This window comes from Loxodonta africana, chromosome 6, assembly GCF_030014295.1.
Source record: "Loxodonta africana isolate mLoxAfr1 chromosome 6, mLoxAfr1.hap2, whole genome shotgun sequence".
NCBI lineage: Eukaryota > Metazoa > Chordata > Mammalia > Proboscidea > Elephantidae > Loxodonta > Loxodonta africana.
Genome location: NC_087347.1, coordinates 95,494,452 through 95,512,750, shown reverse-complemented (window position 1 = coordinate 95,512,750; position 18,299 = coordinate 95,494,452). Strand labels below are relative to the sequence as shown.

At 39.2% G+C, this 18,299-nt stretch overlaps 1 protein-coding gene across 3 annotated transcripts in view; it reads right to left on the bottom strand.

The window, feature by feature from the left end:
- Positions 1-15,618: 15,618 nt before the first annotated feature.
- The window catches only part of STAM2 (signal transducing adaptor molecule 2), a 52,423-nt gene continuing 49,742 nt past the window's right edge, over positions 15,619-18,299 (bottom strand). For all 3 annotated transcript variants that reach the window (XM_010586322.3, XM_064287136.1, XM_064287135.1), the window contains exon 14: positions 15,619-18,073. In XM_010586322.3, the coding sequence (XP_010584624.1) occupies positions 17,845-18,073 (229 nt within the window). In that variant the 3' untranslated portion in view covers positions 15,619-17,844. The remainder of the gene's footprint in view (positions 18,074-18,299) is intronic.

The window sequence follows — 18,299 nt, the reverse complement described above, 5'->3', positions numbered from 1 at the left end:
AACTAGGTGGTACCTGGCTACCACTACCAACCATTCTAACCAGGGCCACAATGGACTCTGATAGAATGGGGGAGAAATGTGGAACACAACTTCAAATTCCTAAAAAAGATGTTTAAAAAAATTTTTTAAAGACTTACTAGACTGATTGTGACTGGAAGACTTCCTGAGACTGTTGCCAAGATAGTCTTCAAACCCTGAACTGAAACTAACCCCTGAGATCAATCACCTTGTAGCTACATAACAGACTGGCTCACAAAATGATGAATAACACCCATAAGTACTATGTTCCTTTAAAAAAGACCTATAGGAGACCAGTCAACAATTACTTTAAAACAAAAATAAGAATGTAAGGGGGTAGAGAAACTACATTAATAGAACAGAAATAATAAGAATGCTCATGCATTGTGAAAAATGTAACCAATGTCACTGAACAATTTGTGCAGAAATTGTTGAATGGGAACCTAAACTGCTATGTAAACCTTCACTGAAAACAAAATAAAATTAAAAAAAAAAAAAGAATCTACGGCAGCATAACAGCTCGAGGAACTCTGTGCACCTGCCCCCCAGTGAAATATGTGAAAATTATTAAAAAGTAACAATAACCATTTAAAGTCTCTCAAAATGGTTCTAAGGGCACACAGTAAATGATGGAACATTTATTCCAGAAAATCTACTAAAACTGGTAAGAAAAGTAAGAGTCTGTGGTATTTGAATCAAGACCACTCCTTCTCTCCCTGAGCCCTGCTCAGTGAAACAGAAACCCAGTTGCAGGCTGGGCAGCCAAGAACATGGGATTCCTTCACCCCCCAGCTCCTAGTTACAGGGACCATCTTCCTGAGACATCAGCATTTCTCATCTTGTCCCCAGCTACCTGTTGCTGAAGCTAAGTTCTGAGAAAGCTCAGCCAAGGAGTGGAGGCTCCCTTCTTCTACCTAGACCCAAATTGTGGGATGAAGGTACTACCTTGGGTGTAGTATCACTGAGAATACTGGGGCCTGATCACGCTTGCCACTGGCTCATGGAGAAGCAAGCCAAGGAGCCCTGGGACTACTGTACATACCCACTGAGGACTCAGCTGCTAAAGTGGAGGAGCACCATTGTCCCTACCCCAGCACCAGAGCTTAAAAAACAAAGTGGGACCTCTACCTCACACCTCATAAAAACCATATACCAAAATTAACTCAAAATGGATCAGAGAAGACCTACATGTAAAAGCTAAATCCATAAAACCCTTAGGAGAAAACAAGAGTAAATCATCATGACCTCAGATTTGCAATAGATTCTCAGATATGACACCAAAAGCATAAGCAACAAAAGAAAAAAATAGATAAATTGGATTTCACAAAAATTAAAAACTTTTGTGCTTCAAAGGACACAATCAAGAAAGTGAAAACACAACCCACAGAATGGGAGAAGATACTTGGAAATCATATGTCTGGTAAAGAACTTGTATTTAGAATACACTAAAAAACTCTTACAATTGAATAATAAAAAGTCACATAACTCAAATAAAAAATGGGCAAAGGATCTGAGCAGACATTTCTCCAAATAAAATATACAAATGGCCAATATGCACATGAGAAGATGATCAACATTACTACTCATCAGAGAAATGCAAACCACAATGAGATACTACTTTACATATACTAGGATATCTATGAGGAGCCCTGGTGATGCGGTGGTTAAAGTACTCAGCTGCTAACTGAAAGGTTGGTGGTTCAAACCCACCAGTCATTCCACAGGAGAAAGATGTCTGCTTCCATAAAGATTACAGCCTTGGAAACCCTGTGGGGCAGTTCTACCTTGTCATCCAGGGTCACTATGAGTGGGAATCCACACGACGGCAGTAGGGTTTGGTTAGGTTTAGGATGTCTATAATCAAAAGACAAATCATAACAAACGTTGAAGAGGATGTGGAAAAACTGGAATCCTCAGACACTGCTGATGGGACTATAAAATGGTGCAGCCACTTTGTAAAAGAATCCACCAGTTTCTCAAACAGTTAAACATAGAGTTACCATATAGCTGTCATCAAGTTGGCCTCCAACTCGTGGTGCCATGCACAACAGTATTGGACCACTGTGATCCATAGGGCTTCATGGGTTGATTTTTAGAAGATCACCAGGCTTTTCTTCCTAGTCTGTCTTAGTCTGGAAGCTCCAGTGAAACCTGCTCAGTGTCACAGCAACATGTAAGCCTCCATTGTTAGATAGGCGGTCATTGCGCTTGAGGAGCACTGACTGGGAATCGAAGCCGGGTCTCCCTTATGAAAGGCAAGAGTTCTACCACTGAACCACCACTACCCTCACAGTTACCAGAGGACCCAGCAATTACTGTTGTGTGTCATCGAGTCAACTCCAACTCACAGTGACCCCACATGACAGAGTAGAACTGCCGCATAGGGTTTCGTAGGCTGTAATCTTTACTGGAACAGATTGCCAGGTCTTTTCTCCCGTGGAGCCACTGGTGGGTTTGAACTGCTGACCTTTTTGTTAGCAACCAAGTACTTAACCACTGTGCACCAGGCTTCCTTCATGCAAATTAAAACAACAATAAGACACCTCTATAAACCAGAGAAATTAAACTTATTGCCATCAAGTCAATTCCAACTCATGGTGACCCCATGTGCTACAGAGTAGAACTGCTCCATAAAGTTTTCTTGGCTGTAACCTTTAGGGAAGCAGGTTACCAGGCCTTTCTTCCATGGCACTGCTGGGTGGGTCTGAACCATCAATCTTTAGGTTAGTAGTCAAGATCAAACTGCTTGTACCACCCAGGGACCTTTAATATCAATACAGGTAGTTATATATATTTATAGATATGTGTATGTACATAGGTTAGTATTAAAAAACATAAAATTTCTTGCTCTATCAGCCAAGGGCCTATAAATAACAACATCTCAGTAGCAACAAACACACCTAGCATCCACATCTTGGTTTCTAATACCTTTTTCCAATAAAACAAGCCAAGGCTCCTTGGATTAAGTGGCTAATTCTACTACTGGGGCAGGAAATACATGAGTCTGAACCATCTTGTAGTGCCAGAGTAAGGAAGTGTTAAACCAAACAAACAAGCAAACGAATTAACAACAGAAAAAAACACGATGAGGGTATGTCAAAGGGACACAGAAGTCAACTTAAAGAATTCCCAATGGTAACAGTCACCTAAGATACTCCACTGGTCTCACCCTGTCTGGAGCAAGGGAAGAATGAAGAAAACCAAAGACACAAGGGAAAGATTAGACCAAAGAACTAATGGACCACAAGCACCACAGCATCCACCAGACTGAGACCAGTACAACTAGACGGTACCCAGCTATCATCACCGACTGCTCTGACAGGGATCACAATAGAGGGTCCCGGACAGAACTGGAGAAGAACGTAGAACAAAATTCTAAGTCCCCTCACCAAAAAAAGAAAAACAAGACCAGACTTACTGGTCTGACAGAGACTGGAGAAACCCCAAGAGTATGGCCCCTGGATACCCTTTTAACTCAGTACTTAAGACACTTCTGAGGCTCACCCTTCAGCCAAAGAATAGACAAAACCAAAAGAAACCAAACCCACTGCCATCAATTCCAACTCATAACGATCCTATAGGACAGAGTAGAATTGTCCCGTAGAGTTTCCAAGGAGTGCCTGATGGATTCAAACTGCTGACCTTTTGGTTAGCAGACCAAGCTCTTAACCACTACACCATCAGAGTTTCCAAAGATTAGACAGGCTCATAAAACAAAATGAGACTAAATGGGTATACCAGCCCAGGGACAAGGACAAGAAGGCAGGAGGAGAAGGCCGTTGGTAATGGGGAACCCAAGGTCAAGAAGGGGAGAGCACTGACATGTCGTGGGGTTGGCAACTAATGTCACAAAACAATATGCTATTGTTTAATGAGAAACTAATTTGCTCTGTAAAGCTTCATCTAAAGTATAATTTAAAAAAAAGAAGTTAAAAAAAAAGGAATATGGAGAGTAGATAACCCATGCATAAAATTTTAAAGTGTGTAAAATTTCCTGTTTTCAGCTATAGTAATATGCATTAATAGTATAAAATACGCATATGAATAACAACAGTTTGAGATAATATTTTGTCTAGAAGTAAGAAATGGAGAGGGTTACAATCGGGGGAGAACAGAGTAGTCTTCAACTGTATTGGATATGTTCCCTTTCTTAAGCCAGGTGATATGACCACAATTGTCGATTAAACATATATACATATATATATGACTTTCCAGTGGTCAAGCTGGAGCAATCTGAACAATAAAATAATGTAATGTTGGATTATAATCCAAAATATAAAATATCCATGAGTCCATACTGATGGATAGATGAGACGCAGTGAGAATCATAATGAGAAGAGACAAATCTCCCGTTCAGAATTTCAAATAATTTACGTAGATACGTCACCCACGAGGAAGGGGAGCACAGTGACTTCCTTCAAAAAGTACAGTATGGAAGGGAGGGCATTTTCACTGTGAAGAAACCTGACAAACACCACCTCAGCCAGGTAATCAAGGCCAACATCATCAGTGATAAGTCATGTTGATAGTATATATCCTTGATACAATATGATGAAAATGGCACTTTATCTCTGTGGTCTTCTCTCGAAAACACATGACCCCAGCGTAATCATGAGGAAATCATCAAATTCCAACTGAGGGACATTCTACAAAATACCTGGCCAGTACTCCTGGTCATCAAAAACAAAGTCTGAGGAACTGTCACACCCAAATGGAGACTAAGGAGACATGATGACTAAATGTAATGTGGTATCCTGGATTGGATCCTGGAACAGGAAAAGGGCATTAGGTAAAAACTAAGGAAGTCTGATAGTTAATAATAACTTATCAATATTGTTTTTCATGGTTTGTGACAAATGTAGCATCCTCAGTGGTTAACGGGAAACTGGATGTGAGGTATATGGAACTTTCTGTACTAGCTTCAGAATTTTTTCGTGAATCTCTAACTATTCTTAATTTTTAAATTTCAGTTTTTTTAAATCCTAACATTTTAGAGCCAGAAGAGAATTCAGTAACCATCTAATACAAATCCCGCCTTTAGCAGATTAGGAAACCGAGCTCAAGAGAATGAATTCCTCAAGAGCAAGTGACCACTATTGTACTCTGCGTTCTTTTATTAAAAAAAAAAAAGAAGAAGAAAGAAAGAAAACTGAACACTGCTGAATCACCTCGGCAGCTAAAAATATTTTTTTTTCATAAACTTTATGCCTTCACTTAATAAATACACCTCACAATGTGCCTCCTACAGTCAAAGCCCTGTCCCAGGTGCTGTTAAAAAAAAAGACTTGGTTTACAGGACTCACAGAGCTCAGAATCAACATGACAGAGTGCTTCATATTTTAAAAATCAAAGCATGAGACATTTTGTCTACGGTCTGTACATCTAGGAAAATATTGTTCATATTTTAAAACTAGGAGCATGCAAAACCATAACAGTAGGCTATGTGCTTAATTGCATATTATCGGTTTGTGCAATTAACCTTTCAGATTTATGTCCAAACAGCCCTGTTTTAAGTTCTCTGAGTTTTTATCTTACATGAGCTAATTCCTCTTGTTCTAAGTAGTTTCTCCAGAATTACCATCCTCCTCCCCCCTCCAAATGCTCTAATCCAAAACTGAAAATCTGTCCAAAAGGCACGTAAGCCATGGACCTGACGTATATTTAAAAAGAATATTAAGTTTTCAGAAATTTCATAACAAGTGCTTACTTTCTTGACCCTAAAAAACTTACATGCTATAAAACCCAGTGAAAACACTACTCTCTGGGTACAATATTAAAGGGTAAGAATGATTCAGATTGTAAACAATAGTAAATTAAAAATCTAAGTTGCATATCAGTGTAATCACTGTGAAGATGAATCACACACCTCTTTTAGATGGGGGATATATAGTGATGCTATTATCTAATTTGGAGCCCTGGTGGCAAAGTAGTTAAGAGTTCAGGACGCTAACCAAAAGGTTGGCAGTTTAAATCCACCAGCTGCTCCTTGGAAACCATATGGGGTAGTTCTACTCTGTCCTACAGGGTCACTATCAGTGGAAGCGACTCAACAGCAATGGTTTGATTTTGGTTTTTGCTATCTAATTTAATTCTTTTATTCTATATTTCTTTTCTCAGCATATGTGTCATTTTTGCTATGGCAATATACACCAAAATGTAGACTGTGGTTCTCCTCCAGCCTGTGGTTCTCTTCCCCATTCTTAGACCCAGGCTAAGAAGCAGTCCCATCTAGGATATGCTGGCTCTGAAAACAGCAGATGCCAGAGAGCTACAGGAAGTTCATGTTGTTGTTGTTAGGTGCCGTCGAGTCGGTTCCAACTCATAGCGACCCTATGCACAACAGAACAAAACTCTGCCCGGTCCTGTGCCATCCTTAAAATTGTTGTCATGCTTGAGCTCATTGTTGCAGCCACTGTGTCAATCCACCTCGTTGAGGGTCTTCCTCTTTTCTGCTGACCCTGTACTCTGCCAAGCATGATGTCCTTCTCCAGGGACTGATCCCTCCTGACAACATGTCCAAAGTATGTAAGACACAGTCTCGCCATCCTTGCTTCTAAGGAGCATTCTGGTTGTACTTCTTCCAAGACAGATTTGTTCAGTCTTTTGGCAGTCCACGGTATATTCAATATTCTTTGCCAACGCCACAATTCAAAGGCATCGATTCTTCTTCAGTCTTCCCTATTCATTGTCCAGCTTTCACAAGCATATGATGTGATTGAAAATACCATGGCTTGGGTCAGGCGCACCTTAGTCTTCAGGGTGACATCTTTGCTCTTCAACACTTTGGAGAGGTCCTTTGCAGCAGATTTGCCCAATGCAATGCATCTCTTGATTTCTTGACTGCTGCTTCCATGGCTGCTGATTGTGGATCCAAGTAAAATGAAATCCTTGACAACTTCAATCTTTTCTCCATTTATCATGATGTTGCTCACTGGTCCAGTTGGGAGGATTTTTGGTTTTTTTATGTTGAGGTGTAATCCATAGTGAAGGCTGTGGTCTTTGATCTTCATTATAAGTGCTTCAAGCCCTCTTCACTTTCAGCAAGCAAGGTTGTGTCATCTGCATAACGCAGGTTGTTAATGAGTCTTTCTCCAATCTTGATGCCCCGTTCTTCTTCATGTAGTCCAGCGTCTCGGATTATTTGTTCAGCATACAGATTAAATAGGTATGGTGAAAGAATACAACCCTGACACACACCTTTCCTGACTTTAAACCAATCAGTATCCCCTTGTTCTGTCCCAACAACTGCCTCTTGATCTATGTAAAGGTTCCTCATGAGCACAATGAAGAGTTCTGGAATTCCTATTCTTTGCAGTGTTATCAATAGTTTGTCATGATCCATACAGTCAAATGCTTTTGCACAGTCAATAAAACACAGGTAAACATCCTTGTGGTATTCTCTGCTTTCAGCCAGGATCCATCTGACATCAGCAATGATATCCCTGGTTCCACGTCCTCTTCTGAAGCCAGCCTGAAATTCTGGCAGTTCACTGTCGATATACTGCTGCAGCTGTTTTTGGATGCTCTTCAGCAGAATTTTGCTTGCGTGTGATATTAATGATGTTGTTCTATAATTTCCACATTCGGTAGGATCACCTTTCTTGGGAATAGGCATAAATATGGATCTCTTCCAATAAGTTGGCCAGGAAGCTGTCTTCCATATTTCCTGGCATAAATGAGTGAGCACCTCCAGCGCTGCATCTGTTTGTTGAAACATCTCAATTGATATTCCATCAATTCCTGGAGCCTTGTTTTTCACCAGTGCCTTCAGAGCAGCTTGGACTTCTTTCTGTACCATCGGTTCCTGATCATATGGCACCTCTTGAAATGGTTGAATATCAACTAATTCTTTTTGGGATAATGACTGTATTCCTTCCATCTTCTTTTGATGCTTCCTGCATCATTTAATATATTCCCCATGGAATACTTCACTATTGCAACTTGAGGCTTGAATTTTTTCTTTAGTTCTTTCAGCTTGAGAAACGCCAAGCATGTTCTTCCCTTTTGTTTTTCCATTTCCAGCTCTTTGCACATATCATTATAATACTTTATTTTGTCTTCTCGAGAGGCCCTTTGAAATCTGTTCAGTTCTTTTACCTCACCAATTCTTCCTTTTGCTTTAGCTGCTCGACGCTCAAGAGCAAGTTTCAGAGTCTCCTCTGACATCCACCTTGGTCTTTTCTTTCTTTCCTGTCTTTTCAGCGACCTCTTGCCTTCTTCATGGGTGAGGTTCTTGATGTCATTCCACAACTCGTCTGGTCTTCGGTCACTACTGTTCAACGCATCAAATCTGTTCTTGAGATGGTCTCTAAATTCAGGTGGGATATACTCAAGGTCATATTTTGGCTCTCGTGGACTTGCTCTGATTTTCTTCAGTTTCAGCTTGAACTTGCATATGAACAGTTGATGGTCTGTTCCATAGTCGGCCCCTGGCCTTGTTCTGACTGATGATATTGAGCTTTTCCATTGTCTCTTTCCACAGATGTAGTCAATTTGATTTCTGTGTGTTCCATCTGGCGAGGTCCATGTGTATAGTCACCGTTTATGCTGGTGAAAGAAGGTATTTGCAATGAAGAAGTCGTTGGTCTCGCAAAATTCTATCATTCGATCTCCGGCATTGTTTCTATCACCAAGGCCATATACCCAACTACTGGTCCTTCTTCGTTTCCAACTTTCACATTCCAATCGCCAGTAATTATCAATGCATCTTGATTGCATGTTCCATCAATTTCAGACGGCAGCAGCTGATAAAAATCTTCTATTTCTTCATCTTTGGCCCTTGTGGTTGGTGCATGAATTTGAATAATAGTCGTATTAACTGGTCTTCCTTGTAGGCATACGGATATTATCCTATCATGGACAGCGTTGTACTTCAGGATCAATCTTGAAACGTTTTTTGATGATGAATGCAACACGATTCCTCTTTGAGTTGTCATTCCCAGCATAGTAGACTATATGATTGTCTGATTCAAAATGGCCAATACCAGTCCATTTCAGCTCACTAATGCCTAGGATATCGATGTTTATGTGTTCCATTTCATTTTTGATGATTTCCAATTTTTCTAGATTCATACTTCTTACATTCCAGGTTCCGATTATGGATGTTTGCAGCTATTTCTTCTCATTTTGAGTCGTGCCACATCAGCAAATGAAAGCTTTACTCCATCCATGTCATTAAGGTCGACTCTACTTTGAGGAGGCAGCTCTTCCCCAGTCATCTTTTGAGTGCCTTCCAACCTGGGGGACTCATCTTCCAGCACTATATCAGACGATGTTCCACTGCTATTCATAAGGTTTTCACTGGCTAATGCTTTTCCGAAGTACACTGCCGGGTCCTTCTTCCTAGTCTTAGTCTGGAAGCTCAGCTGAAACCTGTCCTCCATGGGTGACCCTGTTGGTATCTGAATACCAGTGGCATAGCTTCCAGCATCACAGCAACACACAAGCCCCCACAGTACGACAAACTGACAGACACGTGGGGGCAGGAAGTTCATGATACCTCTTAAATCTTCTGCTTAGATGTGCGTATCTGTTGCATCTGCTAATATCCCATTGGCCAACACATGACATATGATCAAGCCCAGAGTCATTGGACAGGGAGTCCCAGGAGTCAAGGGATGCACAATCCTCTTAAAGGAAAAACAAAACCCACAGCTATCAATTCGATTCTGACTCATAGTGACCCCATACAGTGTCCAAGGCTGTAAATCACTACAGAAGCAGGCTGCCACATCTCTGTCCCACAGAGCTACTGGTGGTTTTGAACAGCCAGCCCTTCAGTTAGCAGTTGACTGCTTTAACCACTGTGCCACCAGGGCCTCTTCTTACAGGAAAGGGGGAGAGTAAAAAACTGCAAACAATAATACAATCCTCCACATGAGGGTTAACTTGCTTGAACTAGACAGTTACAAGATCTGACCACCTCTATTGTTCATCACCTTCAGAGTGCCATTTTGGTGGTTGCCATAAATTATGCTAATTCCTCCTATTAACCTTTAAGGAAGTATTCCAAAAGTTCAAATTGAGGTGCAAATGGCATAAGTATCAAATATTATTTAAATTTTAGTTTCCCCACAGTTCTGTCCCCAGGGAAGAACACAGGCTTAGAGACATTCAAAGCTGAAAGGGAACTTGAGTGTTTATACCAACAATTTGCAACCAGTATAAACACACAATTTGGAATGCAGAAGTCTAGCTATCCGATATTGTCATGACCACTAAGTATTTGCTTTTCCTTAGACCTTATATTCTTTTGCAATGTCTCTTACTAATGTCACCTGCCTGAGGATCTGTGGCCTTTCAACCTTCTAGGTAAATCTTTTATATGCTGAGAATTGTTCATAATTACTTGCCCCTTCTCAGCGCAGGGACCCCGGACCCAAAGGACACGCTCCACTCCCAGATCTTCTTTATGGTAATGAACTCCCTCTCTGTCATGGATTGAATTGTGTCCTCCCAAAATATCTGTCAACTTGGCTAGGCCATGATTCCCTTGTATGATTGTCTACCATTTTATCTTCTGATGTGATTTCCCTGTATGTTGTAAATCCTATCACTACGATGTAATAAGATGGATTAGCGGCAGTTATATTGATAAGGTCTAGAAAATTAGGTAGTGTCTTAAGCCAATCTCTTGAGATATAAGAGAGAAGCAAGCAGACAGATATGGGAACTTCACACCACCAAGAAAGCAGCGCCGCAACCAGAGCGCACCCTTTGGACCTGAGGTTCCTGCACTGAGATGCTCCCAGACCAAGGCAAGACTGATGACAAGGACCTTCCTCCAGAGCCAACAGAGACAGAAAGCCTTCCCCTGGAGCTGGCGCCCTGAATTCAGACTTTTAGCCTACTGGGCTGTGAGAGAATAAAATTCCCTTTGTTAAATCCATCCACTTGTGGTATTGCTGTTATAGCAACACAAGATGTCTAAGACAATCTTTCTCTACTCACTTCTCTCTCCCTTTATCTCTTGTGAGATAAAAGATGATACAGGCCACACCCCAGGAAAACTCCCTTTACATCCAATCAGTGCTGTGACCTGAGTAATGGTGCTGCATCCCACCCTAATCCTCTTTATAACATAAACTAATCTTGACTCATTAACCACAGTCAGAGATTAGGATTTACAACACATAGGACAATTACATCATAAAATGGAAGACAACCACACAATACTGGAATCATGACCTAACCAAGCTGGCACATATTTTGGGGGGACACAAATCATGACAGATGGGCAAATGCTTTTCCAGGAACAGGAAAATGAGTGGGGCCAAGCAAAGGCACAAGCAAAACAATATTAGCATCTCAAGAAATTGGGGTTTGAGGATTCAAGTCTAAAGGGTGTGCGCGAGTGTAGAAGGAAAAAATGGCAAGGGTGAAGTAACAAAGACCCTAATAGGCCATTCTAAAGAGCTTGGCCCTCATCCTGAACAAAACAAGGACCTCAGGCTCGAGGTGAAATTTGATTTCAGCAATCCTGGTTCTTAGAGAAACTGGGCTTATGTGTCTGGGACTCAGGTCCCTAGGCTTCAAATCAGAATTACTCTTCCCACTTCCAAATAAGCCTCAACTACTTCTCGCCTGCCTTTTTCCTCAAAGCAATTCCTTGAATTTTGCTCGCTGCTCTTCAGAAAACAAAACTCTGTAAGGTTTTTTGACTGGCTTGTTTTTCTTCATGTTTGACCCTTTCTCCTCAGATTTTCAGAGTGAGCCATTTTGTTTCCACCAAGTTCTCGTCTCATCAGCCCACCTACGTGACAGAGCTAATTGTTGAACAAGATACACACTCAACAGCTTCACCCATTATCATCTTACATTAGCATTCTCACATCTGAAGATATTGTATATTCATGTGAGCCCTTTGGGAGCCCTATCAATCTCACAGTGACTTGTGGGAAAGGGAGCTGCTAAATATTATTTGATAATAAGTTATTTCCAGGTAAATCACATTAGTACTGTGGGGAGAAGCACATGCTTTATCATCAGATAGAGCCTGGTTTGTAATCCCAGTTTTACCCCTTACCTGCTGTGCGACCTTGTGAAAGTTAGCCTCTTAGCTTACCTCTCTACCTAACAAGTGCTATGAGAATTCAATGACAATGTATATGAAAATGCTTTAAATTCTAAAATGCAACATCGGATGTTACACTAGTTACTGCTTCATGGAAGCCACAAATACAACCCAGGCCTCATTATGCTATTTGTTAATATCCCCCACCCAAACCCACTGCCTTAGGGTCAATTCTGACTCGTAGCGACTCTATAAGACAGAGTGAAACTGTCCCACAGGGTTTCCAAGGAGTGCCTGGTGGATTAGAACCGACGACCTTTTGGTTAGCAGCCAAACTCTTAGCCGCTATACCACCAGGGTTTCCTTAATATCCCCAGTATGTTACTTACTAAATGAATGCTAACACATTTTTGATTTCTCATCAGTTTCCAAACAGTCGAAAGAGGAGCAATTTGAAGCTTTTATCTCTGTTTCTACCTCTAGGTCCTTTTCTGTCTCTCCTGAGGTTTAAAAAAAAAAAGGATGTCCCAGTTTTACCAATCAGGTCAGAGGTAAATATAAATTCTAGCCTTTACTGACTAAAAACTATGCTTTGCTTTTATTAGAGAATCCTAAAAAGATTTTGTTTGACCAATGAATTGCAACAAATCAACTCGACTTCGATTTATCAGGCACACAAATAGTAACACCACGTTGCACACATATTTGGAAAAGTTTGTCTTTAGCAGATACTGTATGTAGCTCACTCTACATTCATTCCCAATCATCTTCTCCTTGCCTTCTCTCTATAGCAGCTGGAAAGCAAAATACTCACCTTCCCAGACTTATCTGCAGCAAGGAGTAGTCTTTTGACACAGTTCTGACCAATGAGATACAACAGAAAATCCCAGGGAGAAGCATCCCAAGAAGGAAATGTGGTAAAGATTATTTTTGGATAGGGTAGTAAGTCCCGTTTTTCTATTTAGACAAAACATATTTTTCACAACACAGTACTTGTCTGAAGTTGCTTGGAGGAAAAAAAATCTGAGAGACACCTAAGCACCATCTCTACACTGACACATATCTGTTCACGAGCACCCTGGGAACTACCTCCTTACAAAGTACTACTGTCACCCTTTTACTTATGTGACAGAAGTTATCAGATGAGGACCAAGCTGTCACCTTTAAGAACTGCAAACTATGCAGTTATGGGTTTGATACATCAGTTAGAGGACCTAGGTTCTACAATCGACCACCAGTAGGGTCTGTTCTAGCATTGTCAAAAGTAGCCGTCTCCCTAGACCAAAACGAAATCAGCAGAGGTTACTGACTTGGTGTGAAAATACTAGGAAGCCTTTATTTTCCTCCTTAGGGTATTAAAAAAAAAAAAAAAAACGGTATAAAATAAGAACAAAACCGAATCTCCCTTCTTTAGTAGACTATGCGGGGAGTATCTACTCAGTTTTATTTCTTCTCCTCTGTTCCTCTGCTGCTTTGAACATTTCTCCCTGCTTTTAATACTCACTTCTCAAGACAGGCAGAGGAGCGGTGAGTAAAATGCAGAAGAGTTATAATCTTGTTAACTTTGAACACCTCTGGCATAAAGAAATCAATTATCAAAATGTTGATCTAGTGTTTAACAAATCAATAAAATAAGATTACAGGATTAACAGGGGTTTTAGTTTCATTTATCCATGCAATGTCATTATAGTTGGTAAAGATAATAAGACTACTATTGGACTAAAGACATCTTTGTCAGGACTCCTGTCCAATTTTAAGCAATCTTATAAAAGTTCCAAGTGCCTGGTGCTCTGATTTCTCTGTTCACTTTTGCCCACGTAAGGAACATAATTTCCCTGACACCGTACCAAACCCATTGCCATCAAGTCGATTCCAACTCATAGCAACACTATAAGACATAGTAGACTGCTCTGTAGGGTTTCTAAGGGGCAGCTGGTGTATTTGAACTGCTGACTTTTTGGTTAGCAGCCAAGATCTTAACCACTGTGCCACAAGGGCTCCCTTTTGACATAGGAAATTTAAAAAGAAAACTCTCAATTTCAAATTTAGCTTGGTAAATTAAGAATAATTTTTCTTCTAGGAAAAACTTTAAAAAATTATCTTTTAATCTTCAAAAGAACCTAAATCAAAGGAAAAAAAAATCAAATCCTAAAATTGAGTCCTCCCTTTATTTACTGACTAAAACAGATTTAAGTAAACAAGATCTTTGGGCAGAAACAAAGCATGATAAATTGGTGCTATATTATTTGTAATTTATTACTTATAAAAATAACTTCAGCTTTCTCATGACAATGACAATCCAATAAATTCTCTCCTAAAAGTCAGGAGCCTTGACACTCAATGTTTTTACTAAGGAAAACGTTAAAAATAAATAAATAAATAATCCTACGCCATAAATATTTTTTAAATTTACAATCTATTAAATTAAAAAAAAAAACTGAAGGTGAAACTTTATAACAATTTTCAAAATATACAGTAAAATATGTGGTTAAATATCAACTATTTCAAAGAGCATAAGGTGACAATGTATCTGCAAACAATTTCAAATTCTAAATAATAAAGAACTGCTTAACACTCAGGTAATTTTCTAAATAAACTGCCAAATTACAAGATGATGTTGGTAGACTGTACATTTTTCAAACTATAAGAACATATCCCACTTCATATATTTTAACACTGGGGAAAATTTTTCTACATTAATAAAATTAATACCATTATAAAATTTCAGGAATTCTCTCTAATGTACCAAGATTTCATATGAAAAAGCAGAAGTTACTTTTGATATAAAACAGTAAATATGAACCCCCATGTAGAAATCTGAAGTTAGACAATTCCTCTGGCAGAAAACATTTAATTATAAACAGGTCTTAAATACAATTCATGAGATCACGGAAAGAAAAAAAAAAACCTGCATTTCTTATTAACACCAAAAAAAATCATGTCAGTACACAGATTTAATAACATTTTCATGCTATCAACAACCTACCACATAAAATTCATTACAGTAAGCAAAAATAAAATTATTTTTAATTTAAGACAGAGAAAAACTTCTGCATGTATAAAATTTCACAGATAAATGCCAATATACACTATTTACATACATGTCACATGTTATTTTGTTCCAAAACTCATTGCTTTTGAGTCGATTCTGACTCATAGCAACCCTGTGGGCCAAATAGAACTGCCCCATAAGGCTTCCAAGGAGCAAGTGGTGGATTCAAACTGCTGACCTCTTGGTTAGCAGCTGTAGACTTAACCATTGTGCCACCAGGGCCCCATGCAAAACTGTATTAGCTGAATTGGCCGATCTTGATTTAGTGAGTGTGCACCATTCATACTGGCTCAAAGACTTATGCTGAATTAAGCTTTTACAATTCAGATGACAATTACACACGAAATATTTACACAAACATTAAAATAACTTTATTAAGTACAGTTTGAAAGAAAAAAGGTAAGATTTCCCACATATACGCAAACATTAACTATTATCAAGAGCCCCAACCCCCCCAGTGCCATCGAGTCGATTATCAAGAGCAGCTTTGGAAATTTTTATGCTTTTTTTTTTTTAAAGAACAGAAGGTTTGTTCCCAAAAAAGGTGCCATTTTAGAACAATTTTTATAACTATATAATTGAATTTGCATGGATGGGAAAGAGAACACAAGACATCAAGGGTTAAGATTTTCTTTGCAGTTATTTATATCTGAAATAAGACAATGACAGAAATTGGGCTTCCAAATACTGGTTCGTTGGTTTGTTTTCCATTTAAATGTAGACCAAGTACTAAACAGATTATTTTGTTCTAGGATACAGTTTCTTTGAAAAAGAAGCACATTGCTAAGCAAATTTCTATAAACAGATTAATGACAAAAATTTCCAGAGAACTGTTCTCAAATGGATTCTTAGTAGAAAGATTAAATGCTTTAAAAATCAAATGTAGAAATCATGTTTCCATGCAAGTAACTTTTTAGAAATTAAATTTATGTCCACTGCTTTTTCCAATTTAAGTATCATCTATCTGTAAGCATATTTATTTGTATTTTCTATTTTGTGTTATATAAAAAGTTGGTAAATGATATGCTGTGTAAATTTTTAGGACAGAAAACAAACCCTATTGGTTTACTATCTAATTCCTATAGTATGGGCATCTATTAGTCCTACAAACAAATTTAAAACTTAAAAATTTAAAACTTAGCCTTCAAAAAAACTATCAATCTGGTGCCTGCTATCATTCCACAGACTTAGATTATTTCTGAAAGGAATGGTCAAATTTTTCAACAGCCTGGCATAGCAGAGGTACTCAAAACACTTTTTAAAAGCACCCAAAAACCCAAAAAACCAAACCCACTGCCGTCAAGTCGATTCTGACTCATAGCGGCCTGCAGGACAGAGCACAACTGCCCCATAGAGTTTTCAAGAAGTGCCTGGTGGATTCGAACTGCCGACCTTTTGGTTAGCAGCTGTAGCTCTCAACCCAACACACCAGTAAACACACACTTGACATCCATGCTTGGTATACATCACATGAAATTATTAGGAATGTTTCACGGTTCAAATTCAAGTATAATCAGTAAAAACGAAATACAGTACACCCACTCCTCACTTATCAACATGTTAGGGTCTTAAGACCAGGTCGTTATGCGAAGCCAGTGTTATGCAAAAATAGAGGATGACTCACATCTGATCACCAAATGGAGGATCCCTATCATAACTGCCAAATTACACCATTACATAACTGCCTAATTACATCATCACATAACTGCCAAACCACTGAGAATCAGCCCAGACAAGCTGACACACAACCTTAACCCTCACAGCCAGCATTACTCTCATATCTCGCGTTTGTTACTGCCAGACGTACATTGTCAATGTGCAAAGCAGTCAGTAGATTTTTTACTACTGTCGTAAATGCGAAATGCTGGAGAACAAGATTGTGGATAAATGAGGAGTAGGTGTATCTCTGCATGACACACTTTGGGAAGGAAACCAAATGGGCCGTATCTTCATTACAGAATGGCTGGAGTCACTTGAAAAGGTCATTAGCGGCAATTCTAAATACCGGGGACACTTGTAGGAAAGGAAATGCTTTTCCCCAGGGCATGGAAATGTTTTATGGGGCATTCCTTAGCCCACTGTTGGCATGACTGGGGGTCTGGCTCTATGTTTCACCGCACGTCTGCTTTTATATGGTCTTCACAGTTACTATACAGAAAACTTTCTTTTTCCTTTCAAATTGCTCTTGCTTCTGTAGACAATTATATGGTAATTATTACTCAACATAACACTGAGAGCAAAACTGACAGTACTGCAAACACAACTGCAATTTAAGGAGCCAAAAGGAAATATGTTGGCAAGCTAAACGCTTACACAAAAAGATGTTCGCATTTTAAAATAATAGTGTGTGGGAAACTGAAAAAGAAAAAAAAAGTACAGACAAAAGACATTTAAAGGTTTCGGTGCTCTCCCAATGTTTTAGGAGAAATCATAATGTTTTAGGGGGAAAAGATGGTTTCTTTAAAGTAAAATGTTTACACTCCTAACTCATGCTGTTTAGTGCCATGGGGTTAGGTTTTAAAGTAAGACAAAACTAACTAGAAGCATCTTTAAGTTCCCTTTGATCAAAAGTTTGACTTCAAACAAACTGGGCTGAAAAATTTCCTTTATGGCCTTGGTAGAGGAAGATAGGCTTTTGTGCTTTATTTATACAGAGTCCTTTTGAGTTGAGAGAAACTTTTTTTTAATATTTCCAGACGAGAATCTTAAGGGCTGAGTAATACACTTAACGAATACTTTCAAGAAAATGCTTGGTTTGTTTCTATAGGAGAGGCTGCTGATGGTAATTTGTTTGCTGCTGTGTAACTGAATGAGCTGGAACTGCCACCGGAAAGCCTGCCACTTGCGGCAAATCGGAAGCAGTGTTCTGGTAAGACGACATATCCACAGACATCCCCATCTGCTGTGTGTACGCAGCTGTACCAGTAGCTGATTGAAGGTTAGAGTTCTGGTGCATATAAGCGGGGCTGGAAATGGTGTCTTGTCCAGTGCTACAAGTAAGATTTTAAAAAGAAAACCATATTTACTTTACATTATTTAAATTAGTCAGAGAGCAATCATCATGACAAAATAAAAATGCTTTTCCCATCTTCTTTTTAAGTTTATGTAGCACTGCTACTCTGATTATGATTTAAACAGTCCAGCTATCAAATACTGATAATGAGATTTTCACATTTGGTAAGAAGACAGGTGTACTCAGAAAGAAGCAAAACATCA